At 51.9% G+C, this 25,556-nt stretch overlaps 11 protein-coding genes across 11 annotated transcripts; 8 read left to right on the top strand and 3 right to left on the bottom strand.

Moving 5' to 3' along the window:
* Window positions 1-628: 628 nt before the first annotated feature.
* N7498_010210 (aldo/keto reductase family protein) lies at window positions 629-1,555 on the top strand (the record flags this gene model as incomplete). The annotated part of the gene is made up of 1 exon (XM_058457266.1): window positions 629-1,555. One exon carries the CDS (start codon window positions 629-631, stop codon window positions 1,553-1,555), a length of 927 nt encoding a protein of 308 aa, XP_058304165.1.
* Window positions 1,556-1,637: 82 nt separating this feature from the next.
* On the bottom strand, window positions 1,638-3,477 carry N7498_010209 (initiator tRNA phosphoribosyl transferase family protein; the record flags this gene model as incomplete). Its single annotated transcript, XM_058457265.1, has 5 exons — window positions 1,638-1,780; window positions 1,872-2,538; window positions 2,643-2,815; window positions 2,910-2,944; window positions 3,143-3,477. The coding sequence occupies 5 exons, from the start codon at window positions 3,475-3,477 to the stop codon at window positions 1,638-1,640; spliced, it is 1,353 nt and encodes a 450-aa protein (XP_058304164.1).
* A 1,473-nt stretch (window positions 3,478-4,950) lies between these two features.
* N7498_010208 (HAD family hydrolase) lies at window positions 4,951-5,836 on the top strand (the record flags this gene model as incomplete). Its single annotated transcript, XM_058457264.1, has 2 exons — window positions 4,951-5,029; window positions 5,084-5,836. Exons 1-2 carry the CDS (start codon window positions 5,021-5,023, stop codon window positions 5,834-5,836), a joined length of 762 nt encoding a protein of 253 aa, XP_058304163.1. The 5' UTR covers window positions 4,951-5,020.
* A 765-nt stretch (window positions 5,837-6,601) lies between these two features.
* On the top strand, window positions 6,602-7,808 carry N7498_010207 (MutT/nudix family protein; the record flags this gene model as incomplete). The annotated part of the gene is made up of 4 exons (XM_058457263.1): window positions 6,602-6,652; window positions 6,799-6,891; window positions 7,261-7,501; window positions 7,570-7,808. 4 exons carry the CDS (start codon window positions 6,602-6,604, stop codon window positions 7,806-7,808), a joined length of 624 nt encoding a protein of 207 aa, XP_058304162.1.
* Window positions 7,809-7,931: 123 nt separating this feature from the next.
* On the bottom strand, window positions 7,932-8,919 carry N7498_010206 (putative NUDIX family hydrolase; the record flags this gene model as incomplete). The annotated part of the gene is made up of 2 exons (XM_058457262.1): window positions 7,932-8,441; window positions 8,515-8,919. The coding sequence occupies 2 exons, from the start codon at window positions 8,917-8,919 to the stop codon at window positions 7,932-7,934; spliced, it is 915 nt and encodes a 304-aa protein (XP_058304161.1).
* A 3,593-nt stretch (window positions 8,920-12,512) lies between these two features.
* On the top strand, window positions 12,513-14,725 carry N7498_010205 (uncharacterized protein; the record flags this gene model as incomplete). Its single annotated transcript, XM_058457261.1, has 2 exons — window positions 12,513-14,483; window positions 14,564-14,725. The coding sequence occupies 2 exons, from the start codon at window positions 12,513-12,515 to the stop codon at window positions 14,723-14,725; spliced, it is 2,133 nt and encodes a 710-aa protein (XP_058304160.1).
* A 1,222-nt stretch (window positions 14,726-15,947) lies between these two features.
* Window positions 15,948-17,356, top strand: N7498_010204 (dolichyl-phosphate beta-glucosyltransferase; the record flags this gene model as incomplete). The annotated part of the gene is made up of 3 exons (XM_058457260.1): window positions 15,948-16,061; window positions 16,171-16,944; window positions 17,012-17,356. 3 exons carry the CDS (start codon window positions 15,948-15,950, stop codon window positions 17,354-17,356), a joined length of 1,233 nt encoding a protein of 410 aa, XP_058304159.1.
* A 937-nt stretch (window positions 17,357-18,293) lies between these two features.
* N7498_010203 (uncharacterized protein) lies at window positions 18,294-19,133 on the top strand (the record flags this gene model as incomplete). Its single annotated transcript, XM_058457259.1, has 1 exon — window positions 18,294-19,133. One exon carries the CDS (start codon window positions 18,294-18,296, stop codon window positions 19,131-19,133), a length of 840 nt encoding a protein of 279 aa, XP_058304158.1.
* Window positions 19,134-19,698: 565 nt separating this feature from the next.
* Window positions 19,699-20,267, top strand: N7498_010202 (uncharacterized protein; the record flags this gene model as incomplete). Its single annotated transcript, XM_058457258.1, has 2 exons — window positions 19,699-20,058; window positions 20,115-20,267. The coding sequence occupies 2 exons, from the start codon at window positions 19,699-19,701 to the stop codon at window positions 20,265-20,267; spliced, it is 513 nt and encodes a 170-aa protein (XP_058304157.1).
* Window positions 20,268-20,440: 173 nt separating this feature from the next.
* Window positions 20,441-22,123, bottom strand: N7498_010201 (origin recognition complex subunit 2; the record flags this gene model as incomplete). The annotated part of the gene is made up of 1 exon (XM_058457257.1): window positions 20,441-22,123. The coding sequence occupies one exon, from the start codon at window positions 22,121-22,123 to the stop codon at window positions 20,441-20,443; it is 1,683 nt and encodes a 560-aa protein (XP_058304156.1).
* A 749-nt stretch (window positions 22,124-22,872) lies between these two features.
* On the top strand, window positions 22,873-24,321 carry N7498_010200 (bifunctional ornithine acetyltransferase/N-acetylglutamate synthase; the record flags this gene model as incomplete). The annotated part of the gene is made up of 2 exons (XM_058457256.1): window positions 22,873-23,330; window positions 23,391-24,321. The coding sequence occupies 2 exons, from the start codon at window positions 22,873-22,875 to the stop codon at window positions 24,319-24,321; spliced, it is 1,389 nt and encodes a 462-aa protein (XP_058304155.1).
* Window positions 24,322-25,556: the final 1,235 nt, after the last annotated feature.

Genomic DNA, 25,556 nt, shown 5'->3' with positions numbered 1-25,556 from the left:
GAACCAAGGTGGATGATCAGCGCTTAATTTCAATGCGGGAAGTGACGCGATCAGACAAGCATGGAGCACAAGGAAAAGACGGTGCGTTTGCCAATGAATTGAAGTCGATCAATTAGGGGCGGGGTGTTTCTCCCGCTCCGCCAAGTCACCCTGGCAACCGCGTTTATACTCGACTGTCACGGTCAAAGTCGATTATTTCTTTGTTTTGAAACTGTCAAGGGCGCTAAATTCGATAGAAGCTGAAAGAAGTCAGTGACAGCAGATATGCCTATGAGCAGAGTCCTGCATCCCCTGGCGATTGACCGTGCGGGTGTATCCCTTGATGATTAGCCTGTCCTATCTTTAGATCTTAGTATCGTGAAGATGATGTGCATGTTGAATTTAGGTACTGTCATAAGGCTCAGCGTCGGGGCACTCTTCACTTCACTCTCCGTTAAATTAATTAGTAAATTAGTACCTTGGTGGCTTGGGAACTACAGACAAATGAGTAATCGCGGATGATATCATTCCATTGGCGTGGTCCGGCTAAGAGCGGGGCGTGCAGCTGCAGAACTCGAAGTCGAATTCGACTTTAAGAACCTCCACAACTTTTCGCATAATCCCCCGATACCCTCAATCCTTCAGCACCATGTCCATTAAGATCACCGATCTCCTCCCGCTTCCCAACAGCACCGCGCGCATTCCGCGCCTGGGCTTCGGCGTGTACCGTTCACCTTCAACCCAATGCGTTCAGTCGTGCCTCAAGGCTCTGGACGTGGGATACCGACACATTGACACCGCGCAATTCTACGGTAACGAGAGCGAGGTTGGCGAGGCTCTGCGCACCAGCGGTCTACCCCGCGACCAGGTATTTGTTACGACCAAGATTCTCAGCCCCGCCGGCTCTGTCGAGGCGACCTACGCCAAGCTGCTGGAGAGCGTGGAGAAGATTAGCGGGCCGGGCGGATACGTTGATCTGTTCTTGATTCATAGCTCCAGCTCTGGTCCGGCTGGCCGGAAGCAGCTGTGGCAGGCGCTGGAGAGGCTCCATGGTGAGGGCAAGGCCAAGAGTATCGGTGTGAGCAACTACGGCGTGCACCATATTGAAGAGATGAAGGCGTATGCCAAGATTTGGCCGCCGCAAGTCAATCAGATTGAGGTTTGTTCCCTGGTTTTCATATTTACTCGATTCTTGTTTTATTTGATCGTGGTGGCTGACTCGCGATTCTTCGACTCACAGCTCCACCCGTGGTGCCAGCAGCGAACGATCAACGAATACTGCAAGCAACACGGCATCGTCGTTGAGGCCTATTCGCCAATTGTCCGCAATTACAAGGCCAACGACCCGACGCTAGTCGAGGTCGCGAAGAAGTATAATCAGTCGACACAGCAGGTGTTGATCCGCTATGCACTGCAAAAGGGATGGGTGCCACTGCCCAAGACCGATAATGCGGAGCGAATTGCGGCTAATGCCGACGTCTTCGACTTTGATATCAGCGCGGACGATATGGACCTCTTGGATTCTCTCGACCAAGGAGCCGCAGGAGCTATCGTGGAGGCCGTTGAGAACGAGTGAGCACCGTGCATTTTGTCTTTTCAAGACCGCGGTGCTTCTGTCAGGTAGGGCCAATCGGCACGAGATGCAACTATGACCCGTATCAAGACATCAAAAAGGCATTCACCGATTGAAGCGTCGAGCGAGACGGATTTATGTCATGTTTGGACGAAACGATCCACGCGAGACGCTGTCGGATGAACTGCTTGCTGATCGGGTTCTTGCTTTGTGAGGCTTCGAAGGTTCCTGGACGATTAGAGTTAGTCTTATTTTTTGATTCCCCATTTCATCTAGCGTCTGAATTTATCCAGAGATTTCTGGGGGCATATCACATTACCATCGTCCTTGTAAAATAGGCAGATAATCGCCAGTAATGCTCCTGCCGACAGGTCTTTGCCCGTGTCGCAGGTCACCAGTAGCGAGCGCGATGGATCAGCTCCGAGCTGCGCGCTGACAAACTCTTGCACTTTGTCGAGAGACTTGCGTAGATCACGACTGCCCAGCTTCAATGACCCACACCCCAGGTTCAATCGCTTTTCATTCCCTTCCACGGCGGTGGGATTCCCATTGCAGTCAATGACTAAATCATACCTGCTGGTGTCATCCACAAGTGCGTCCGTTTGGCCGATGAAGAGGTTACGAGTTGGCGAAATGAGAGTCGCGGACTGTCCGCCACTCTGTTGCCGGTATTGTTTCACCAACTCAGAAATAAGATCCGGAAGGTCTTCTTCAGTGGTTTGCTTCAAAACAGCCTGATTCGCCCAAAAGACCGGTGGCGTCAGCCCGTGCGCCCATCCCTCGCTGTCATCCCCAGCACCCTGGATGTATCCACCCTCGGACATCTCAGCACCATGGACACGTTTCGAGGCGGAGCATAGGACAAAGAGATTATACGCATCGCTCTTATGCAGATCTGTCGGGTAAAAATACGAGCGGTTGGCCCATGCAACACGAATGGGCTTCCCAAGCTGTTGTCGCAGCTGGTCCAGATCCAGTTTCAGGCCCTGGTTTGGTAATATCAGCCAGCTATTCCACGCAAGCCCTTTCACCCGGGTGAAGAGGGGGTTCAAAACAGAAACCCCTGCTGAGCTATATGCAGGGATCCTACCTTGAGTGAAGATACGAAGCCATCGAGACGGGTTTCGATTTGTGATTCCTCGGATTCGCCGAGGAATTTGGGTGGCAGTTGTACGGAATGAAAGGCTGTCTCTGTTGGGAAGAGAGCTCGGTTGATCACGGCGCACCAGATTGGAATTGTCTTTGACAGGGCGTCTGGCATCACTATAGACCTAGTGTCAGCCTCGGTGCACGGTGACAAGGGTGGGAACGGAGATGGCGCCTGCTAGGGCGCCACGCTCCCCGGGTTGAAACATACATTTGCCTCGGCGGGTCGAGTCGACTATTACACACCTATAGGGGTTGAGATGAAACTAGTTAGTTGAAGCCAGTCCATGCAAGTCATAGTTCGAGATCTTCCGGGAATAGAAGATGGTCGATGGGATCCAATGAAGGCCCAAAAAAAAGGGACGTGAAAGGAAGACGGCAACGAGATGACGGGATCTTCCAATCATCTCAAATTGTGGCCGGCGAGAAACGGGGTAAACTAACCCCCCATGCTTCCTAGCTAGCGGAAGAAGCTGCAGGTTCAGCCTACGAAAGCTAAAGTCCCATTGACCGGTGTGGCCGTCCGTGCTCTTGAAATAGGCACTGCCCACCTTGGCATCGGGCGAGATATACCAGCTGCCGCAACGTTCATTGGCGACAAGCGGCAAATCATAGTGGTCTGCAGCCTCTCGCACAAAGTCCGCGTCCGCTTTAATGGACTCCAGCCGGTTGGAAACCGACAGAGCCGAGCGACGCAAGGAGGACAGCGTTTGTGAGATGGACTGTTGGGCCGACGGGAAGTGCAGCGCGTCCAGGGTCGGAAAGGATCCAGACTCCATGCTGTAACCGGCCGCCAATTTTAGCTTGGGTATAGCACTTGTCTGCGGCCGTACTCTGGGGTAGTACCAAATGATACTCGGCCGATATCCGGGCCCTTGCTCGGAGAGCCTTGAAATCGGGCTGGTGCTGATCAGTCCCGTAGCAGTGAGTCCAACGTTGCTGAGAAGAGAACGGGGCAATCAAACAACTTTGATACACGGAGCAGTGAAAGTCGCGAAAATGGCAGATGCGTTTGTGATCCGATGGATCGACCAATCAGCAGGACGGTGGTCTTTTCAGAGTGGAGACCTGCGTTGAGGCCCAACTCGGCCTTGTCGTCGGTCTGTAAAAAGGGTCAGGTGGGGGGTGGAATGGAATAGAAATGGCGGGGTAAAATACTTCGTATGTTGATGAGAAAAGTAAGGGAACTGAAGAAACTAGGATGGTTCTCTGCTTCACTCACAGAAAGCCTTTCATTCCGTACTCCAGGTTTACTTAGATTTAATTCTACTACATGAATAGTCATGGCCACGCTTCATACTCGTCGCAAGACCAGTTTTGAAATTTGAAGCTATGTTTTATTCTGAGATAGCAGAGAACTGAGCGGGTTCCTCGGTGGAACTCTTATCCGCTCGTCTTGTATATAATCGTGACTTCGAGAGTCTTCCATTTCCATCTTGATTTATTGACCGCAGTACAATTCGATAGCCTTGTATGGGGCATATACTGCTCAATGCCAACAAGGAAAGTCTATGCAACTCGCTCCGTGCCCCCTAAGAATCCCCGCGCGGCCCGGGTCATATTGCAAACCGGAGCTCAAGGGGCCAGGGTGCATACAAATCCCCGTATGACTGACCGGCATGAGTTCAGGCCCTTCAGTTGGTGAAAGTATCCGATAGAGACCTTTGGGCATGGTCCGTGGGTGCATTCTTGCTTGTCATGTGATTCTTCTCATCAGTATGCTTAAGGGGGAAAAATGAGGGGGAAGACAAGCACGTCGTTTCGAAGCGCTGTAGCACATTCTCGAGATATTCATTTCCAACGTCGACCAGGGCCGTGAAACTACGACATCCATGTTCTGCGAGTTTCCACGAGTACAAAACACGCACTAAGCTGGGACGGGCCTGGCACAGGCGCCGCTGACTCGATGATTTGCGGCCGATCATTGGCGGAAATTCAGGTACCAGTACTTACTTCCGCACGTTAAATAGCTGTAGTACAAAGTACCGATACACGCGACACGGTCCATGACCTCAAGCCCGCGGACCCGCAACTGCCCGGACAATCTCATTGTGGCAGCGTCATGCTTTCCTACTTTCCGTAGACCTGGTTCCTGCCCTTTAAATACCTCTTCCCCCACGGTCTCCCTTTCCGGTCAATTGCCTCGTTCCTTCTCTCGCTTACCCTCACTACACTTTCCCTCTTTTTCCAACATCATTCCCCACCTTTAGATCACACTGGATCATATCCTCCCCTAGCTTCCCCGGTGCATTGCCTGTTTACTCTCAACCACACCTTTTCCCTTATTCCCAGACCAAACAGGGACCAATTTCTCTCTCCATCATGCCTAAGGTTCGCTGACCCCTCTCGTGGCTCTCAGACCCACCGACACTAACCGTCATGCAGATCACCCAAATCTTCTTCGACTGCGACAATACTCTTGTCCTGTCGGAGGAGCTGGCCTTCGAGGCCTGCGCCGACTTGGCCAACGAGATCCTGGAATCACAGGGCATTCCCGATCGCTACACCGGCGAGCAGCTCATCAAGGACTTTGTCGGGCAGAACTTCCGCGGCATGATGATCTCGCTGCAGGCCAAGTACAAGTTCGAATTGGATCACGATGAGCTCGAGAGATATGTCACCATGGAGGAGGACAAGGTTATCGCCAAGCTGGAAGCCAAGGCCCAGCCATGTGTTGGCGCTTGCGAGGTCCTGCAGAGACTCTACGAGTCCAAAAAGTACGACATGGCAGTCGTCTCATCCTCGGCTCTGCGTCGCGTGCGCGCTTCGATCAAGAAGGTCGACCAGGAAAAGTACTTTGCCCACGACATGGTTTTCAGTGCTGCTAGCTCGTTGCCGAAACCCACTTCCAAGCCTGACCCGGCTATCTACCTTCATGCTCTTGAATACGTCAAGAAGACTGCCGCCGAAACCGTTGCTGTGGAGGACAGCAAGTCTGGCGCACTCTCCGCCATTCGCGCCGGCATTCCCGTCATTGCCTACGTTGGTAGCTACAGCGGTGACATGCGGGAGGAGATGGGAAAGCGCCTGATGGACCTCGGTGTCAAGATTGTCATGAACGATTGGTCTCAATTCGACAAGTGCATGGAATTTATCGAGAGCGGAGCTGACAGCGAGAATCCTCAGTCCAGCCTGTGATATAGCTTCTTTTTTTTCACGCCTGCACGATTTCATGATAGCAAGCGAATGGCCGTTTCGGAGCTTTTGTTTAGGTCTGTTTCTTTTGCGACGTTTGTTTATGTCAGAGGAACCCCGATGTTTCTCATCCCAGAATTCTTACCGTTGAGTGGTTTTCACTCGAACTCGGATGGAAATGAAGCCAGGGCTCTCTGAGTGGTTGCGAGCTTGCATTTGCTGGCAGGCCCTACTTTTCGGGATCCTATTCATTAATAAAGTATCTTTTAATCTTCGCGCATAGACCGGTTTTACAAGCAATGAAATACCGACTACGTGATGCCCTAGCCTGCAAAGATAGTGTAACGAAGGTTTCCCCCTATAATTTCCCTCATCTCAAAGAAAATTCACCCGAAACTCTTTCCACGTCAAGTCTGCCTCGGTCTTCAAGATTCATCCTCCTCCTTGCCAGACTAGATCTACAAGAAGTGCGCCTACAGTAATACAATATCTCTAGCGGTGCACGATGTCTTATCGAGCCACTGTTTATTCAACATGCGATTCATAATCCAAACAATTTGAAGCCCTCACTGCACCAGCATTGAGCAAAGTGATAAGATAAGGGTTGAAACCCCACTATGGGCAGCTCTCTTCCCCGCCAGCTGTCTCCAGCCGTGTCAACATCGGGATTAGCCCGGGGATAGCTTGACTACATTTACACTGGTTATTGAACTCTCCCATTGTTTCAACCCCATATTCCACTCGGCTCTCTGTCACGAAATCACAAACATGTCGGCACCCAACCAAGCCAAATCCAAGCACATTTCAAAGGGCCCCTTGGTATGCCATCACACCCACCTTTCCTCTTTGGTCCATAGTTTGCCCTGAAAAGAAGGCAACGAACCATCGCAAAAGCAATTACCTGCAAAGCGAGCCCCCTCTACATCATCCTATCTCGTGCTTGCCTGACCACGCCTCAAATTCAGGATCCGGTCGAGGCCCGGTGGACTCGATTGGTTAAGACCAACTACACGGATCCGTTGGGCGTCGAGCGCACTTGGGAATCTGCGGAGCGTACGGTAAGATTTTGCCCCGTTACATTTTGGGTCTCTTTGCATGGGCCATCTTGATTCCCCCTTCTCCGGGGTAGCTGCACTGCATCCGGAGTAGTCATCCGAACCCCTGCCTGGGCCCGAGGCAGTCATGATCTACTTGGAATCTTCCCTATTGCAAAGCCGCACTATGATATGACTGTGCTTTTCGCAGGCTCGCAAGGCTCACCCGGGTTCGCACTGGTGGAGGGAGCACCACTGCCATCATTGGCCGCCTCGGAGATCAGTACCCGGCCGTTTCATGACACTTGCTTCCTGCAGTCCATCGATTTAAGGCGGCAACTGCGTCTTGCACTTCTACTTGCTTAGACCCTTGGGCTAACTCGATCTCCACAGACCCGCCCGGCCGACTGCGCGATCGATGGCGTAGGGATCTGCACCATTCTGAACAAGTCCACGGGGCCTGAACTGCTGCTGCAAAAGCAATACCGGCCCCCGATTGATCGCGTCGTCATCGAGGTCCCTGCGGGCCTTATCGATGCTGGTGAGACTGTAGAGAAATGTGCGGTGCGAGAGCTCAAGGAAGAGACCGGTTACGTCGGTGTGGCGGAGCAAACCAGTCCGGTGATGTTCAATGGTAAGTCTTCGGAGTTTATTGATCTGTGCTATCTTTGTGCGGCTCCTGATTAGATTCCTGGTTTACAGACCCGGGTATGTGCAATACCAACTTGAATATGGTCCATGTGCGCGTGGACATGTCGCTGCCCGAAAACCAGAATCCCAAGCCGCAACTTGAAGAAAATGAATTCATTGAATGCTTTTCTGTTCCGCTGGCTTCGCTGTTTGAGCAGATGAAGAAGCTTGAGAAAGAGGGCTACGCTATTGATGCTCGGGTTGGTACACTCGCTGAGGGCATTGAGCTGGCGAAAAAGTGGAAGCTGTGAAGTCAATAGATGAACATCGAGTGATGCAGCTCATTCCATCGATACGCAATGCTGGTTGAATTGCTAAAGTATGGTGTCTCCTCAATGCATGCCTCGTGGCAGTTTTCATCCATATTTTCAGAACTAGATCTTTCCTTCCTGCTGAAGCCCCTTGTAGAGTGCCCATGCAGCCAGAGTCTTCCCATCCCGCAATCCTTCTTTCCAAAGATTCTCCAGCGGAACAATCTTCAACGTTATCTTCTCGCCATGGTCACGCAACCCAGTCAATTTCCCTTGTAGCTCTTCAATCTCCTTCCTCGGCATCCGCTTCTGACACAAGAAGAGCGGGATAAACTCATCACTCCCTCCAGCGGACGGATACACGGCTTTCTGCAGCACCTCCCCGTTCTCATCTTGAGCAGGCTGCAGAGCCAAGGAAGTCATATCAATCAACTCGTCGTGCTGAACAGACAACCCGGTCTCTTCTTCGATCTCCTTCGCCGCACCTCCAGCAAAAGTTCCACTGTCATCCAGCATCCCAGCAGGGATTTCAGCAAATGCCAAAGACCCGGCTGGGATTCGAGGCTGAATAGTGAGGATGGCGCTCTTTCCCTTTTCCTGGTTGGCAGGGATATCATCCGGTTGGAGAATAAGCTGGGAATGACAGTCAGATACACTGCATTTGAATATCTTGCTGAAATGTAAAAGGGTAAGCAGGGAAACCTACCAGCATGCCGACACTGCCACCTCGTAAAAAGACACTTCCAGGTAACGTCTCCCCGCTCCCGTTCGACACGTCTGCTTTCAACTTGACAAACCCGAGCCGCCCGCCTCCGAAGCGGTCGATGGATTGGATGTCAATGCTGCGCAGTCTATACGGGTCATCGTGAAACTCGTGTGATGGGTTCTGCTGTCGCTCCAGGGACAGCTGCAGTGTCCGGATCCAATTCTTGAAAGCGGGGAACGACAGCAGGTCCTCGCGGGACAGATCCGGTATGCTGTTGACGCGTGCATCAGACCCCGGGATCGTGAAGGTTGACATTGTGGCTTGGGCAAGTCTGGATCTTGTTTGTGTCGGGCACCCGGGTGCGAGTTTCATATGCCGCGCAGTTGGGCGCAATTTGGAGAGCATGGATTTGTTGAGTTGGGGGCGTTGATCTGAGGCGGTGAATATGCCTCTTTTTGGAAATTCTATATGGGTTTCCCGTTATTTGCCTATTTCTTTTCCTTTGTTATGTTGAGTTTGGGGCTTGAGCGATGTTGTCGGTTGTTTGTTGTTTGGTGGCTGCGACGCGCTATGACGTATTCGGTTTCTGGTTTCTGGTGGTCCTCCTAACCACCACTATAGATGATGCATGGCTGCGGCCAACTATGGAGTGTCTACATGGAGCAAGCTATCATAATCAAATTCTATATTATGGACATGTCAAGTCCTTGAATTCCTGTCAAGTTTGGCAGATCTATGTACGTGTCTATGATTCCTAGAACGATACTCTGTCCATGATTGGAGTTACACAACGTTGAAACTCTTTTCTCTGGAGCCTAAACGATTACTCTATCATCCCATGTGACAATGCTCGGATAGAGTCTCGTTGGATGGTGATATGACCCCTCCACATGCATCCATGGTCTGCTCGAGGTCTCGCTTGACACTCTTCGGTCCTTATATTAGAGGGGGGGGAAATATACAACCACCTCAGGAGCCAGGAATGTAGCTCACATTAGCCCCAAGGCTGTGCATAGATAGCAACCCGCCAAGACCATGCTCCATGCGGTCTTCTATTATGGGAACATTGAGCTCGGTCTTCTGAACTTCCAATCAACCAATTTATTAAAATAGCTGAGCGTCAGCTCAGCTATTATTGCAAGATAAACCAATCAAAAGTCAAGCTAAACTTGTAGCCAAGACTTGGTCCATGCATGAATATGAGTACCTGCTGTACCGACGCTTCGAGTGCAAATCTAGAACTGCAGTGGAACTGGCTAATTTCACCCGGGTGAAGTGACCCCTCGCACTAAGCTTCCCTCGGACCCCATTTCACCTTCCAAATCCCTTCATCTCGGCGATATGCGCCTCTTAGATTTAAGAACCAGATTATCCCGTCTCCATACGCGACTTTACAGTAGAAGAGTCGGTGGGTCATCCCCGATATCTGATTGTCGCTTCACCCGGGCGCAACAGACCCCTGTTGCGAACGTTGGACGCGCACCCTTCCCGCAGGCCATAGCTGATCCCTGTCAGCTCCCTTGCATCTGTCCGTTGCTTTGGCATGATTTGCGCTGCTTTGGAGCCTTGAAGACAGGGATATACAGTATTCTGACCGCAGCCAATGATCTGCTCATACTGCGATCGGAAAGGGGTTGCGGTCCGGTTGGTTGCCTTGTCTTGGGGGTGCGAACCGGCCGAGTAATGCGTGCATCACAGAAGGAGATACAATGATTTGCATGCACTTTGACTGAATATGATATCACTGATGCATAGATGTAGACTATTGATTTAGTGCATTGTTTCAACTCTTTTCAAACACGCATTTTGAAGGTGTCTTTCCAAGGGGGGATTTTCTGGTTTGTTTACTCGGATACAGGGAAGGTCGCTGCTATGCGGGATTGACGCCCTCCACTCAAATGCTAGCTTAAACATACTATGCACCGCCCCAGTCAAGGATATCTATATTCTCGGCCATTCATTGGCGAGTGCTACCGACGGAGCATCGCGTCATCCTGAGGTATTTTATCTCCCCGGCCGATTATAGATTGTTAGGCACTGCTATTTGACAACACGTCGGATGATCCAGGGGTTCCGAGTTGTTTTTTATTCCTAGTTGATATTCGATATATCCATGATCTATACTACCAGGTCACAGGGTCCTTTTGCAAAGTAAGCTGTGGGCGTCTCGCTGGAGGCTGCTGACGATTCAAGCTGGAGCCTAACTGACGACTCGGATTATCATTTCAGACCCACTCGGGTAAAAAGGAACGAGACGCCTCATAATCATCAAGTGAACTGCCAATGTACTGCCAATGTCGTATAAGTCTGTGTATCAGAGTTCAGTAGCGTAGAAAATGGGAAATCGTCATGGCTAGGCCAAAGCCATTGCAGACATCCTCAACGTAGCCTTGCATCCTCAAGCTCCCCAGCGCCATGTGGTCCCCTAACAGTGGGGTTCTGCCCGATCACCAGGGTGCTGTGAACACCGCATGATAGCATCAAATGCTGTCTGTTGGGCGTCGCGCAGTCAAGATGGAGCATCCGCGGATATTTGGGCAGGTGGCTTAAATAGCCCGAGGGTTGCTCGGGTTGCTCGAAATAGCAAGGCGCTAATCACAACCGCAAGCCTGAAAGTAGGGTCCCAAACCGAGCATGCTGGTCGGGGCGGGATTTAAAGCCAACTTCACAGAAGTAAATATGAACGGGAGACTGCGGGTAGCGCAATGTCCCGGAGCCAGCGTGAGGGGAGTTTGGGCAGTAAAAAAAGAATCATAGTTTCAGGTCGAGCTTTCCCTCTGATCTGGGTGTGGTCCGTGGCAAATATCGGTGTAGAATACGCGCGATGCCCAGAAGCGGTGACTGCGACAAGTAAAACGGTTGCCAGATCCGATGCAAGGCATGTCGGCAACCTCGTCGGCCGCTTACTATCCCCAGGATCAGAAAACAAATACCTCATAAGTTGGTTCACGATGGACTGGAGATTGTTGGATTGGGCATCTTAATATGAAGTTTGGAAAGCATTTGGGTATTCGTTCCAAGGGCGTCTCGGGGTTGAGAAGTGTAGTTCGGGCTCCAGTAGGGCCGTTTCCCAGCCCCCTAGTAATGAAAGCGCGCAGGAGATGTTTTGAGGGGGTAGTGAGGCCAACCTCTGTATTAGTTGGATCGATTTGAACCTATCGTGAGCATGACGTTTCCTTCTGTTTGTCTTCAGCCTCGGCGAGGCGCCGTGTGATGTTTTACACATTAAGGCCCGAGTACCCTGGACTGGGGCGTCAGAAGTGCGTCAGCAATATGGAAATTTCGGAGCATTTGTCTTCTAGAATGCATGAAAGAAGGGTCTACTCCGTATTTAAAACCCGGGTAAAGGTATGATGGAACAAATTACATGGGTTGGTCGAGCTGGTTCTGCGATGGTGTGGAAAGGCAACCGCCCTAAATCAATAGTGGACCACAACACGCGAGATCCTTGCCGGGAAGATATCACACTACGTCCTCGGTGGTTTAGCCCCTTCTCACGCGCCCTGGCTGAGGCAACCAGCAGCCTCAGCCATAGGCACGCTGCTTTTGCTCTTTCAGACACATTCCGTAATACTTAAAGACACCTGAGTGTCCCCCCCCCCCACGCTTAATCGGTCCCGTGCCATATGCTCGGTCTCCCTTTCGATCAACGTTAGTTTGACCCCTTTCGCCCTCCTTAGCCCGGACCTAGGGAATAGTCCTCCCCGCCACCGCCACTTTGACTTTTTGCTTGCGCCGTGAGGATCCGGTGAGCTAATCCCGAATCAGACGATGTGCATTTAAATGGATGATGGACTCTCGGCCATCAATCGATCGTAAAGAGTTTCGGCGCGCGTCCGGCGCAAAGCTAGCTACCCGATTGGACATCAAGGCGTCGAAAGCATCGGGCAGAATCCAGCGGCAAGTCCCACCCTTTCTGCTACTTATTATTCGTCTAACCCTCACTCAGGTGTTCCAAAGGAACCTTGTACTCTGAAGAATACTTTTCAAGGGTTCCAATGGCCAATCGCATGTGCTCATCGGCTAGCCCACCGTTATCAAGTGGCCGGCCTACCTCTGGTGTTTTGGCCGATGACTGTACCTTGGACACTGTCAGCAGTCAAGGCGCGCGCGTATCAAAATACTCTCGTGGAAGTGTTTCGCGAACTGAAAAGTCCCGCCGCAGGGAAAGCCCTCGGACATTGAGGAGTCATCGACTATCCGCCTCTCAGCATTTAGCCAACTATGCGGATGTGAGTGGGTTGGCGAAACCTATCGTCACGAGTTTCTCCTTACCCAGAGACGCAGCTTGTTCAAATCATGATGTGAATTCACGGCCAGGGCTGCGGAGGTTTCATTCAAATCCCAATGCACTTCCAAGACCTGTCGATGAGAAGATCGGGGGTGATGATAGCATGCAGCTTGGGGATCTGCCGCAAAGGCCGGTGACAGACCAACCGGCTCTTAAGGACTTGGCATCAAATACAGAGACGGAATATCAGGAAATGTTTAGACAGCCTGAGACCAATCCGATTACCGAAGAGCAATTGATCAATGAGGTTCGGGGCATCTATGCAGGACTAGTGATGGTGGAAAAGAAGTGCATTGAGATCGACAAGCAGCAGACGGAGTCCAAGACGGAGCTATCGAAATCTCAGTGGCAGGCACTCATTTCACTACATCGAACATTACTCTACGAGCACCACGACTTTTTTCTCGCTTCGCAACATCCATCGGCAAGTCCCGTGTTGAAACGACTTGCCGATAAGTACGCCATGCCCGCCAGAATGTGGCGATACGGAATCCATTCGTTTCTGGAGCTCCTGCGTCAGAAACTCCCAGAGTCGTTGGACTATATGCTTAACTTTATTAACCTCGCCTACTCTATGATGACTCTTCTCCTGGAAAGCGTGTCTGCATTCCGAGACACTTGGATTGAATGTCTCGGTGATTTGGCACGATACCGAATGGCGGTGGAAGAGTCTGATATGAGAGACCGTGAAGTCTGGGCCGGCGTATCGCGATACTGGTACAATCAAGACGCCGACCGAAACCCTGATGTTGGCCGGATCCAACACCATCTAGCGGTGCTTGCTCGTCCGGACGTTTTACAGCAGCTCTTCTACTACACCAAGGCTCTGGTTAGTGTGCGCCCATTCCACAACGCGCGCGAGAGCATTATTCTCCTCTTCAATCCTTATAATGGCCAGCCACTTCACCAGCATACAATGGTGACTGCTTTTATCGCTACACACAGTGTGCTATTTACTCGAGGCCCGGCTGAGCAATTTACTACCTTGGCAAATCATTTTCTAGCTCTTCTACGCAGAGAAATTCGTCGGCTTGGTCGACAGGGACAGCAAGGTGTCTATATCATGTCTTGTAGCTTTGCGGCAGTGCTTCAGTACGGCGAGCCGGAGGCAGTTATGGCGATGGAATTCTCGAAGCAACGCGAAACTGAAACTATTGCCGAGGCACACGCCTTTGCTTTAGAATGGACTAGTGGTACCAACAGCACGGGAACGAATAACGAACCCACGGCTGCGACTTTGCAGGTTTCGACTCAAATGGCTTACCAAGGAAGCTCCCTCACCTTCCACACTCTGACCGTCCTTCTTGATCAAATGGGTGATCCCAATATCTATCCAAGTGTCCATACGTCTTTGGCCTTTATATGGTGCTTAGCCCTTCACCCGCCCGCCATGCAACAGCTTGAGCAAATGATTCCCTGGCTGGCAATCACCCGGTTTCTCAACACTCTACTTCGCCCAGATACCATCATCCCGAAGATCGAAAATGATTCCTTCCCTCTACTCGACGATGTCACAGTTCAGCAGCTGCCTGAGGACTTCCTCATTCGTGGCCAAGCATGGAGTCAGCTTTACTACCCCGAGAAGTTCTTTGAAGATGCTCCATCAGAAGACGAAAGACCAATCATCGAAGAGCCCTCCACGGTCATCCCTAGAACACATCGGTGCTTGTGGCTTGGGGTGAGGATAGCAACGGTCGGTGACATGATATCCTACATTTATTGATAAGCCGGAGGACAACAAGCTGATCAAGGTTACAGTTCAATCGCTGGATGAAATACACTCCATACCGAAGATTTGAGGCGACTCCACTTGCAATCGAGCTTGCCCCAACTGCAGCAACACTTGGAGGTCTCAACAGCCAAGCACCTTCGATCACGACTCAAGCTTCTCATGCAGACATTGAGATGGATGGTGCCTGATCTTTAGGCGGTTATCACCGACTGCTAGAGTTCATATACCTGGAGTGCTCAAAACTAAACGATACTCCTGCTTTACATCCTGAGTGGACTTTTGTGGCAGGTGGGATTTCTTACTCTCCATCACATTTGGGTCAAGATCTTGCTCTTTTGCATCACCGACTTACGTATTTCATTTTTTTTTCCTTATGTACACGGAGCCTTGGAATGAATTAATCGACCTCGACTATTCGACAGTCTCAAACACAGAAACAGACTCCCAACAGATGGCTCAAGATCTCCGGAAGGTCTGCCAGGCCCCAGAGCGGACTCTCTATTTGGAAACCCAGCCAACATGGATCTGGAAGCTAGAGAAATCTTCCCACCATGGCCGATTCATTTGCATGGCCCAGTTGGACTATTCATCGATAAACACCTAAAGGGCCTTTGAATACCAAAGGAAAGGAAATGAAAGCATGGCCATAGTACATTGGTTGTTATTGATGTCGGCCATTGCTAGAAAACACTGTATAGCCTAACCAAACTCTTAGGATATTTTAACCCATGAGATTATACCCCCGGGGAGTGGACCTACAAATGCCCTTTAAACACGAATTGTCTGTCGAATGCGCTAGTGTATCTTTCGGAGACCGAATGATTCCAGTGCAACATAGCATCAAACCAGAACCAATCACGTAGGGCCAAGAACCGCAAAGTATCAGGTACTGCGAACAAATTCTTTACGGGTAGCTTCATGTCTACGACACCATTGCAATGCCACTTGACTTGCATATGGAGCTGGTGAAGATCGAGCCCGGACCCGCCCGCCTTGATGCGTTGACCAAAGAAACAAAAGTAGAAAAGAACGCGCAATTTAAAAACATAAAGAAAGCGTGCAATTGCAACGAATGAGCGTCCGCAGAATAACACTTTGGGTGCCCGGCTAAGCCTTGTAGCGATTGCACCCCACCGTAATTCAATTTAGGCGCGAAGCTTGCGGGTTACCGATAAAAGGCCAAGCTGGCGATTATCAACATGCAACACTCCCCTTCTTCCCCTCTCTCCTCTCCAGATGGGGCCCCTCCGACTCTGCGCATGATTTGAACTCCTGGACATTGTTGTTTCTTGCTTCGTATGGCTGGCCGAGTAATAGCCTTCTCTATTTCCTGGGCATCTTGAGTGTCTCCCGGTTGAGCTCCCCGTCGCTTGTCTCCGCCTCCGACGCTTAAGCTGCCGTATCTCCGCCATGGCTGATTCCTGGGGCGTCGTTTGTCGCCAATGTGTCGCTATCATCGCTGACGTTCCCACTTCGGTCCTACTTGCCACTGTGCTCGCTACTGTTCTGGGACTATTCGTCCTGGTGAGTCGGTCCCCGCCGGTTCCTGCGCCGGGTGGGCGCAAACCGGACTGGCCCATACCCAATCCACCCTGTCAATCGACCCATGCTGACCTCTTGGCCTGGTTAATAGTTCTACCTCTTTCTATCCCTTGTCGCACCTGTACCGCGCGAGTCTCTACCTGAAGAAAAAGAGTACACGACGCTCTTGAAAGATGGAACCATTGCAGACCCCCAGCCACTCCCCTGCTGGTTTGATGCCCTGAAGGCCGCAAGGCATGCCGGCAAAACTGCTGACATCGAACCAGCGGAGCTGTTCATGTCCGTAGTCGTCCCTGCCTACAACGAAGAAGACCGGCTTGCAGGCATGCTGGAAGAAGCAGTCAACTACCTTGAACACATGTACGGGACACTAGGAACCGAGAACGAAGGTGCAGCAATTGAAACTCGATCTATGCGGAAGCGCAAGCCCAACGGAAACACAACAAACGGTCACGCCACGGGCTCGCAATCGGCCCGAGGGTGGGAAATCATTATTGTTTCGGATGGGTCCACAGATCGCACGGAAGAGGTGGCCTTTAGATTTGCGAAAGAGCATCAGCTATCTTTGCACCCGAAGGGCCACGCCGGGCCCTGGACCCCTCAGGCCCACGAGGGCGTGCATATCCCGCCGGGAACTATTCGTTTCGTGACTCTGACTCACAACCGCGGTAAAGGTGGTGCAGTCACACATGGCTTGCGCCATGTTCGGGGTCAGTATGTGGTGTTTGCGGATGCCGATGGGGCGAGCAAGTTTGATGATCTCGGTAAACTTGTCACCGCGTGTCAGGGGATCGAAGATGCCGATGGGCGTGGGGTGGCTGTTGGATCTCGGGCGCACATGGTTGGCAGTGAGGCTGTGGTGAAGGTAAGAACATTTATTAAATCCAGAAGCTTGCACGCGAATTGAACACTGAGCTAACATTGGTCGATAGCGGTCCAAGCTGCGCAATTTCCTGATGCACTCGTTCCACCTGATCCTGAGGCTGATGACGCCGCCCAGGACTGCCACTGTCAAGGACACGCAGTGCGGGTTCAAGCTGTTCTCTCGCGCGACATTGCCTTACATCGTACCATACATGCATTCCGAAGGCTGGATCTTTGATGTCGAGATGCTCATGCTGGCGGAGTTTGCCAGCATCCCCGTGGCCGAGGTGCCGGTGGGGTGGAGGGAGGTCTTGGGAAGTAAATTGAACGTCATGCGTGATAGCATCGGCATGGCCTGGGGACTGGCCGTCCTGCGGGCGGCTTGGTCGCTGGGCATCTATAGACAGCGGTGAACTGTTTCAGCTGGCTAAAGCCGCCGATCCACTGGTTCATTGGTAATATTCGGGCGTTTTCCGGCGTCATATCTCACCGTGCTGCATGATATACTTGGGATATTCTCTCATACCCGCCTGATTGGGCACAGCAGGTAGTTCAATACAGTACAAACCAAAGCCCCACCGCATATCAATTTGTTTCCCGAGCCAAAACCTAAATCATCGCGACATTCTTCCGTTTTGATGGGTTTCGGCATCCGTTCCCGCGCGGTGGAACCACCAGGGGTTTCTTACATAGCGTTGGGTCCCACTCCCTTTCTGGCCAAGTCCGATCATACCGCATAGCTATCCATTGCCGCGTAGGTGGTATTGTGGCTGCCCTACTGATATCGTCATTTCGACCTTCATGGGAACTCTTCTCCGTCTTCGCGGCTGGTGTATCCACAGTCCCACTGGTCCCTGGCCGTCTCCAAGCAGCTCTAGTTTCTTTGGTGGCTATAATATGCTCTTGACCGGCCGTTCTGGACTAGGATCTGTAAGAGTGCATATGCCTAGCCAAGTAGGTAGATGAAGCTGAGCGCGGCTGGATACAAGCTAACGGGGTCGGCTATTTAACTCCGTCGTTTGAGGCTTTGGAGCTTTTATTCTCTTATCTCGCAGCCGAGTAAATCACAAATAATTAGTTCAAATAAGACTCTGAGCTGGGATGCTGATACTGTGGACTGGAATGGAAGGGGTTGTCGATCAGATGTTGCCCAGACTGTAAAGCATTGCATGACAGGCAGGGTGACACCCCCGTCTCATTAAAAACAGGGACCTTGTCCTCCATGCGAACGCCCTTGGTCTAGTTTGTATCTTCTTCTCGACTACAAGGAATCGTCATTCTTAAATCGGAACAAAACACGCAAGATCTTGACCAGACTCTTCACTCAACAAAGTGAGCCTCTTGAACAAGATGGTACGGTGCGATAGCCAACACTATACAGCTGGCCCTTCTCGCATCCAATATAGTCATCAAACAGCAATCGGATCAGAGAGTAGCTTGGTCAATAGCTCGACTTCTCTGAGCAGTCAATCAACCAAGCCATCGGTTTTCTTACGGCTACCGACAGAGATCCGGCTCCGAATCTACGAATGGGCATTATCTGCCCCCAATGACTACGTCGACAGGCCTCTGATTGTAGTCGACGATCGCGGCAATATCTCCTCACGAACTCGATATCAAAATATGTCCATGTGTCCAAGCCGGACTGGCGAGGACGGTACGGCGCGCAAGCTCCTCGCCGTCAGTCATCAAATCCACGATGAAGCAGAGGACTTCCTATATTCACATAATACACTCTTCTTCCGGCACGCTTTCGACCTTGACCGGCTGGGGGAGTTCCTGGATACGTTGAGCAGCACGGCGCGCAAGCACATCCGCAGCGTCGGCTTCGAGGTGTTTTTCTTCGTGCACGCCGAGCCGGGTGTGCCCAAGCGCACTTTCAAGCAGTATGAAAGAGCAGGCACCCTGCTCCGCTCGAGACTCCCTCAATGGAGCAGTGTCCTCTTCTACCTCGACCCTTACTTCTACTACCCACCCAATTCCGTGGGCGGGCGAGATTCGGCTTCTCGCGGTGTGATGAATCTAGCTGCGCGGTTTGGGGCCTTGTGCAGAGAGGTCATTTTCTATCCACTGCCTTTTATACAACAGGCGCAGCAGCTTGTTGTTCGCAGCAGCTCCCCGGACAGAAGCACTTCGAGGAGTCACAGCTTGGGCAGATCGGATTCTGCAGGCCATTTCCTGCAGAAGTAGGTGGCTGTCAGTATGCATGGACTGATGTCTTCAATGGGATTGTGATCGTGGTATCATCGATCTTGTGTCCGGCGTTGGTTTCCATTTTGAGACAAATCCTCCGTTTTACTGCATGCCACTTGATATTTCATGGTTCTCCATGTTTATAGGACTTTGGCAATTTGCGATTTGCGTTGTCTAGACCTAAAAAGCCGGATCTAATTCTAATTTAAAGATACATACCCTTAGGAAGTACACATCTAAGCCTTCAGTGGGTTCCGTCGTTACGCGGAACAAGAACCATCATGCAATCACAATAGTATAGAGGTCGGCCCCAATGTTTATCGTGCAACCCAAGAAGCATCTGATACTCGGCATTTGAATACGAGTCCCTAAAGGGGTCTAACCCCGGCAATAAAAACAAAGAATCTCAGAACTCGACACCATTCAGCCAATACCAAGCCGCAACTCAAGCACCTGGCAGGTCGTGACCGCCTATGACATCACTCGGTATCTTATCAACAACCCCAAGCTCCAAGGGAGCTTCAAACTGTCTTCTACAACAACTATCCTTTCAGAAAAGACAATGGCCTTTCCGCTCCTCTCCCCTCTCCGACTCGGCCTAGGCCTCGGAATCGGCATATCCACCGCAACTCTCCATCCCTTCTCGCCCTTCCGCGCTACCCCCATCCAGTGCCAATACACCGCGCCCTACTACCGCCCCGAATCTCCGGCTAATGCTGAGACGGGATGGGCCGTCGGTCCCAATGATCCCCTTTTGCAAAAGCAGGGCCATTCTGGGCAGGCTCGAGCAAGCTTTTTGACTCCGGGGAATATGAAGCAGGTCAGCCTGGGGAGCGTCCTTGGTTTGGTCGCTGGTGTAGGGTTGAGGGCGTTTTCGAGGGTTTTGGTGGTTGTTATTGGAATGAGTGTTGTTTTAATTGAGGTGAGATTTTTTCGATCTGGGTTGTTGAGTTACGTACTGACAGATGATACATACAGTGGGCTGCCTCCAAGGGCTATAACATTCTCCCTTTGCACCGGATTCAAAAGTATTTCAAGAGTGTCGACGTCCGTCGGGCTGTCTCTGAGCACCGGCCCTTCAAGATGAGTTTCGGGGCTATGATGGCACTTGCGGCGTTTGCGCAGTTCTGAAAAGCATGTCTTTTGGGTGGAACGCTATTTGTACATATAGATCCCCAGCTGCAGCCTCCTTTTAAGTGCTACCAGGAACTGCCACTGCGAATTGGTGGTTTTTATATTTCATACAGGGGTATCATATCATCTGCGATCTAGTCACAACTATAACCAAACGTTGAAGGGACGCTTCATCCCAGCACCAGATCTTCCAACACGCCCTCCATCTCATCGCGAGACAGCGGCACACCTAGGATCTCCATGCCGCTAGGATCCATGCGCGAGGTGATCATCTGGTGGTCATGGAACTCCTTCAGCAAAGTGCGGAACATCATCTCAGAAGATGCAATGAATTCCTCCGTTGCCTTTTGGTATAGCAAACGGAATTCAATGCCATTCTCTTCTCCATTCTTAGCGCCGTCGCCTGCCGTTTCATCGTCGGACTGGTGACCGTCGTCCATCACGGAGAAAAGCTCTGTTAGCAACAGACGGTACAGGTTGCGTGCGTTCTCGGGAAGACTTTTAAGCACGAAGCCGACACCTTCTTTGCCGCCCACACGACGGCCTTTACGGCCGAGTAAAGCGTGCACTTCTTCCACCACGTCTGTCTCGACTGCAAATGGTGAAAAGGTCGTGCTGTCGTGGAAGACCAGATTGAACTGGTCCCGCAGACTGATGTCCCACATCAGTGGGAAGTTGGGCGTATCTGCTGTGAGAAGCAGGCGGATGCGCGGTGTAGCGGCCAGACGAGCGAGTAGAGCCTGGTTGACGGCACGCCGGAGTGGTGGAGCATCAACAGAGTTAATCAGGACTGTGACGGGTTCTTCGTTGGCCGGTCGAGCTTTGAGAGCTGATTGTAGAAGTTCCAGTACCTCTGTCGGTTGGGCGCCAAGCTTGGAGGGTGCATCATCGCCGAGGATGGCTGCCACAATAGTAGCAAAGATCGATCGAATAGAAATGCCGGGTGTGTAGCCATTGACGATGATTATGACTGGCGGCTTCGCGGGTGCCGAGAGATGGTACAGCCAACCTGCAAACTCATCGACGAGCTTGCGCTTCGAGCCATATCCAAAGAGGCACACGTTGAATCCTTCCTCGAACTCGAAATACCATTGCGGGAATGACCGGTGGTGCAACGAGAGCAGATATTCCTTCTCCTTTCTGCATGGGTCCACGAATTGGCCCATTTTATCGAAATACTCTTCGTGTGTCAATAAGGGAACCTTGTTCAGAGTCGTGTTGGAAGTCCTGGTTGGACCCGCGCGGTTCTGGAAAAAATAGCGCTCGTGCGCTGGCAGTTCACCTTCTGGTGTCGGGGACCGCTTATTCCTAGCACCCTTTGGCCGACCGGCCCGGCGCTTGGGAGCTTTTGTATCTGATTTCGAGGTCTTCTCCTTATCGCCTCCTTCAACACTGTCTGCCAACTCCTCGCCAGCTTTATCCGCTTCGGGCCCATCTCCTTGTAGAATCTCCTCCGCAAGTTGCTCGGATCCATCCCAAGCATCATCTTCATCTTGTTCAAAAAGCACTCGCGCACTCTTCTTCTTCGCAGATCGGTCTGCATTCTTCAAGCGGCCCGGCGTAGCGGCATTCGGAGTCTTGGGCTTCGTGGGCGTGGCAAAGAGGTTCCGAGCCTTGGATTTGTGGGTAGGCGTCTTCAGCCCGGATTCCTTCAATGGCGTTGCAGCAATTCCATTGGCCTTTTTTGGAGTGGATTGACCGTGTGGTGTAGGAGGAAGCTCGTAGGGGGCATCGCTGTTCGGGGCCTGGCCGTTCAGGGCGCCATTGGCCTGCACGAGGGCCGTCCGTAGCCGCTTTGGGGTCGATACGGGGTGGTCATTTTCCAGACCGGAATCTGACAGCTTGCGCTTCATGATGGGCGAGTCAGAGGACGTGAAGTGGTTGGAGTGACGACGGGGAAGGGAATCAACAATACCATTAGATCCGGATAATGTGCACAGGGACGACGCAAGGGGTTGGCTGGGGGCCGGGGGGAGATGTCTTTCAAGGGCTCTGAATCGAACTCGAGACAGCACTCGGCAGCAAGCGATCGACAACTGGAATGGGCTTGTTGACGGTTGGAATACAATGTTCGCGCAGGAGTGGAGTTTCGAGGTTGATAACAGCTTCTTTGCGGGTCCACGAGGTTTCTCCGACTCCGCTCAGCGCAGAAACAGCGCGCGCTTCGAACCCGAGGCATTTGGTCTCATTTTTTCACCACAAGGGGAGCCCTTCAATGATTGTAGGATTTATATATCTCAATCCCCGGTTATAACACTCGTAACCGTGGATGCGACCAGGTTCGTGTCATGTGAGCGTAGGAGAAACAATTGGAAATCCCATCGAGTCCTCTTTTTAAAGCTCTTCCTCTAGAACAATAACCTATTATATCTCCCGTTCATTTTCTGCCCATTTTATCATCTATAGCTCCCGTGGGTTCACGAGGCGCAATCGCTTGCCGAGTCGGGATCTCCGAGACCGGATATCTTTTTTCCTGCCCGTTTGGGGTAAGAAGTTGACTCACCTTATCAGATCTCTTTATACCCTCCACTCCTCCGCTCTTGTCTCTATGATTCAGACCTAACACCCTCCCAGCATGGTTTCCAATCCCCAGTCTGCCACAATGGCGGCTAGCTCCTTTGCCCGCATGCTCAAGGGCCAGGTACGATGCTACTCCGCACCATTGGACATGACCATTCCGGCCTCCAAGCAGCGCTACATTCCCACGAGCGGCACTTACCCCCAAGGCTTCCTGGTATCCGGTACTCATGTCGGTGTCAAGGCATCAAACACTCGTTATCCTGATCTTGCCCTCATTGCGTCCGAAACGCCTTGCTCCGCGGCCGCGGTCTTCACCACCAACAAGTTCCAGGCTGCGCCGGTACAGGTGAGCCGGCAGACATTGCAGAGTCGCAAGGGAGAGGGTATCCGAGCTGTGGTGATCAACTCTGGCTGTGCCAATGCTGTTACTGGCAAGGGCGGTCTCGAAGATGCCCTACAGATGGGCCGGACGGTGGACGAATGCAGCGGCGTCGAGAAGGATAGCTCGCTGGTGATGAGCACCGGTGTCATTGGACAGCGGTGAGCGACCTCTTGCAAGAATGGTATATTTCGACCAATATGTACTAATTGATACGACAGCCTTCCCATCAGCAAGATCCTTGACCGCATTCCTACCGCATACGCCGACCTTGACTCGACGCACGATGCCTGGCTGAGGACTGCCCGCGCCATCTGCACCACCGACACATTCCCTAAGCTTATCTCTCGCACGTTCACTCTGCCCTCCTCCCCGGACCGCACCTATCGCTTGGCCGGTATGACGAAGGGCGCAGGCATGATCCACCCGAACATGGCCACACTGCTGGGTGTTGTGTGCACCGACGCAAACGTCGAGCCCGCCGCTCTGCAGTCGATCCTCAAGCATTCCGTGAATCGCTCTTTCAACTCGATCTCCATTGACGGTGACACCAGCACCAACGACACTATTGCAGTCCTGGCCAACGGAGCTGCCGGCGGCGAGACCGTTCGCGCGCCTTCTGGTGCCGAAGCCAGTGCGGACTACCAGGCGCTGCAAACCGTGTTCACCGACTTTACACAAGAGCTTTCGCAGCTTGTCGTCCGTGACGGCGAGGGTGCGACCAAGTTCGTCACCGTGCGTGTGCGCAACTCTCCCGACTACGAGTCTGCCCGTCTGATTGCCTCGACCATTGCCCGCTCTCCTCTCGTCAAGACCGCTCTGTATGGAAAGGATGCCAACTGGGGCCGTATCCTCTGCGCCGTAGGCTACACCCAGGGTTTGCGCGATGGCACCGTCGTTCCCGACCGTACGTCCGTTAGCTTCCGCCCTGTTGATGGCAGTCCGATCCTGAAGTTGCTGGTCAACGGTGAGCCCGAGACTGTTGATGAGGAGCGTGCCAGCGCGATCCTGCAGAGTGAGGATCTGGAGATCGAGGTTGACCTCGGTGGTGGTGAGAAGGGCGCCGCCGGTTGCGGTGGTGAGGACGCCGTGTACTGGTTCTGCGATTTCAGCCACGAGTACGTGACCATCAACGGTGACTACCGTACTTAAAAATGCATATACGGGGGTTTCAGCGAACAATCAGATTCAAGGAATAGAAAAATGAAAGCGGGTTGATCTTCTTTGAACTTGCACATGCGTAGTGGATTTATGCAATAGGTAGAATAACGGGCAGAATAACGGGCCAAATAACGTCTCGCTGAATGTCTAAAGCAATGAGAGTAGAAAACTGTCTTCAAATTTTGGTTATGAGACAGTACTATCCTTCTCTGGGAAATGGTGGTTAAATCTAGTTTTGCAGATACCTGCCATAGTCGTGGTGGACAAATAAGTCGCTGGTGGAGAGTAATATATAACTACACATTGACTAGATCCCCCAAGAGCGATAGCTTCCCGGGCTTCTCCTAGTCGATGATTATTCGTCAGTACATGGCAAATGAAACGATATATGTCAGAGATGACTCGGCCAGAGATGTACTCAACCTTCCAAGGTTCTGTCGGTGCAAACCTTGGAAACGCGGGGAAGCTTCCCGTGACTTTAGCTTGTAATTTGAGGCTGGGTTTTGACGACTGCGAGATGATTTCATCGATCACTCCATCTTATATTTGACTTGCATCTACAATCCAGAGCCCGATGATAAGATATCTGGTCACATTCTACCACCCGAGGTAAGCGCGGGGGAGTCTCGAGGGAAATCCCGGGGTGACATTCACCTCCCCTTGACGTCATCTGCATCATACGAATGCGATCGGGTCCCTGGGCGGTTCCTTTCACAATTACCAAGTGTTTGCAACCCTCATTTATATCTCGCCTGAACACGTCAAGTCCGCTTGTGGAGATTGCGGCCAAACCTCGGTTCCACAGGGCCCATAATCCACTCAACCGCGCACAGGAACCTCTCCACCTGCGGGGACTTTTTGCTCCTTGGACACCGCATCTGAAGCTGCCCAACCTACACACCTTCAGGACTCCTGGCCAACTGTCCATGCACGCGTGGCTTTGGACAGCGAAACTGGTCGGAGGTTTTTTGAGGGATCCCGCATGAACTGGGCTGCGCTTAGCTGGTGTATCGAATGGCCTGCCCCTGTTCTCTATATTATCCCATCATTTTTGACCGCCTCGTGTATGTTCGCTACTGCAGCTCCACCGAGTTGTGTGGCGTGCCCTGCTTGATCGACCCTCACTGACTATGGCCTGGATTAATCTCTAGAACAAATTAGCGAGCTACGCGTTTTTCCGGCCTCGAGCTGTGTTGGTTCCCTCCAAGCGACCTGTTCATTCTGCC

Source organism: Penicillium cinerascens (assembly GCF_028974065.1).
Source record: "Penicillium cinerascens strain IBT 15544 chromosome Unknown scaffold_4_segment0_segment1, whole genome shotgun sequence".
NCBI lineage: Eukaryota > Fungi > Ascomycota > Eurotiomycetes > Eurotiales > Aspergillaceae > Penicillium > Penicillium cinerascens.
This window is presented reverse-complemented; position numbering and strand designations above follow the sequence as displayed.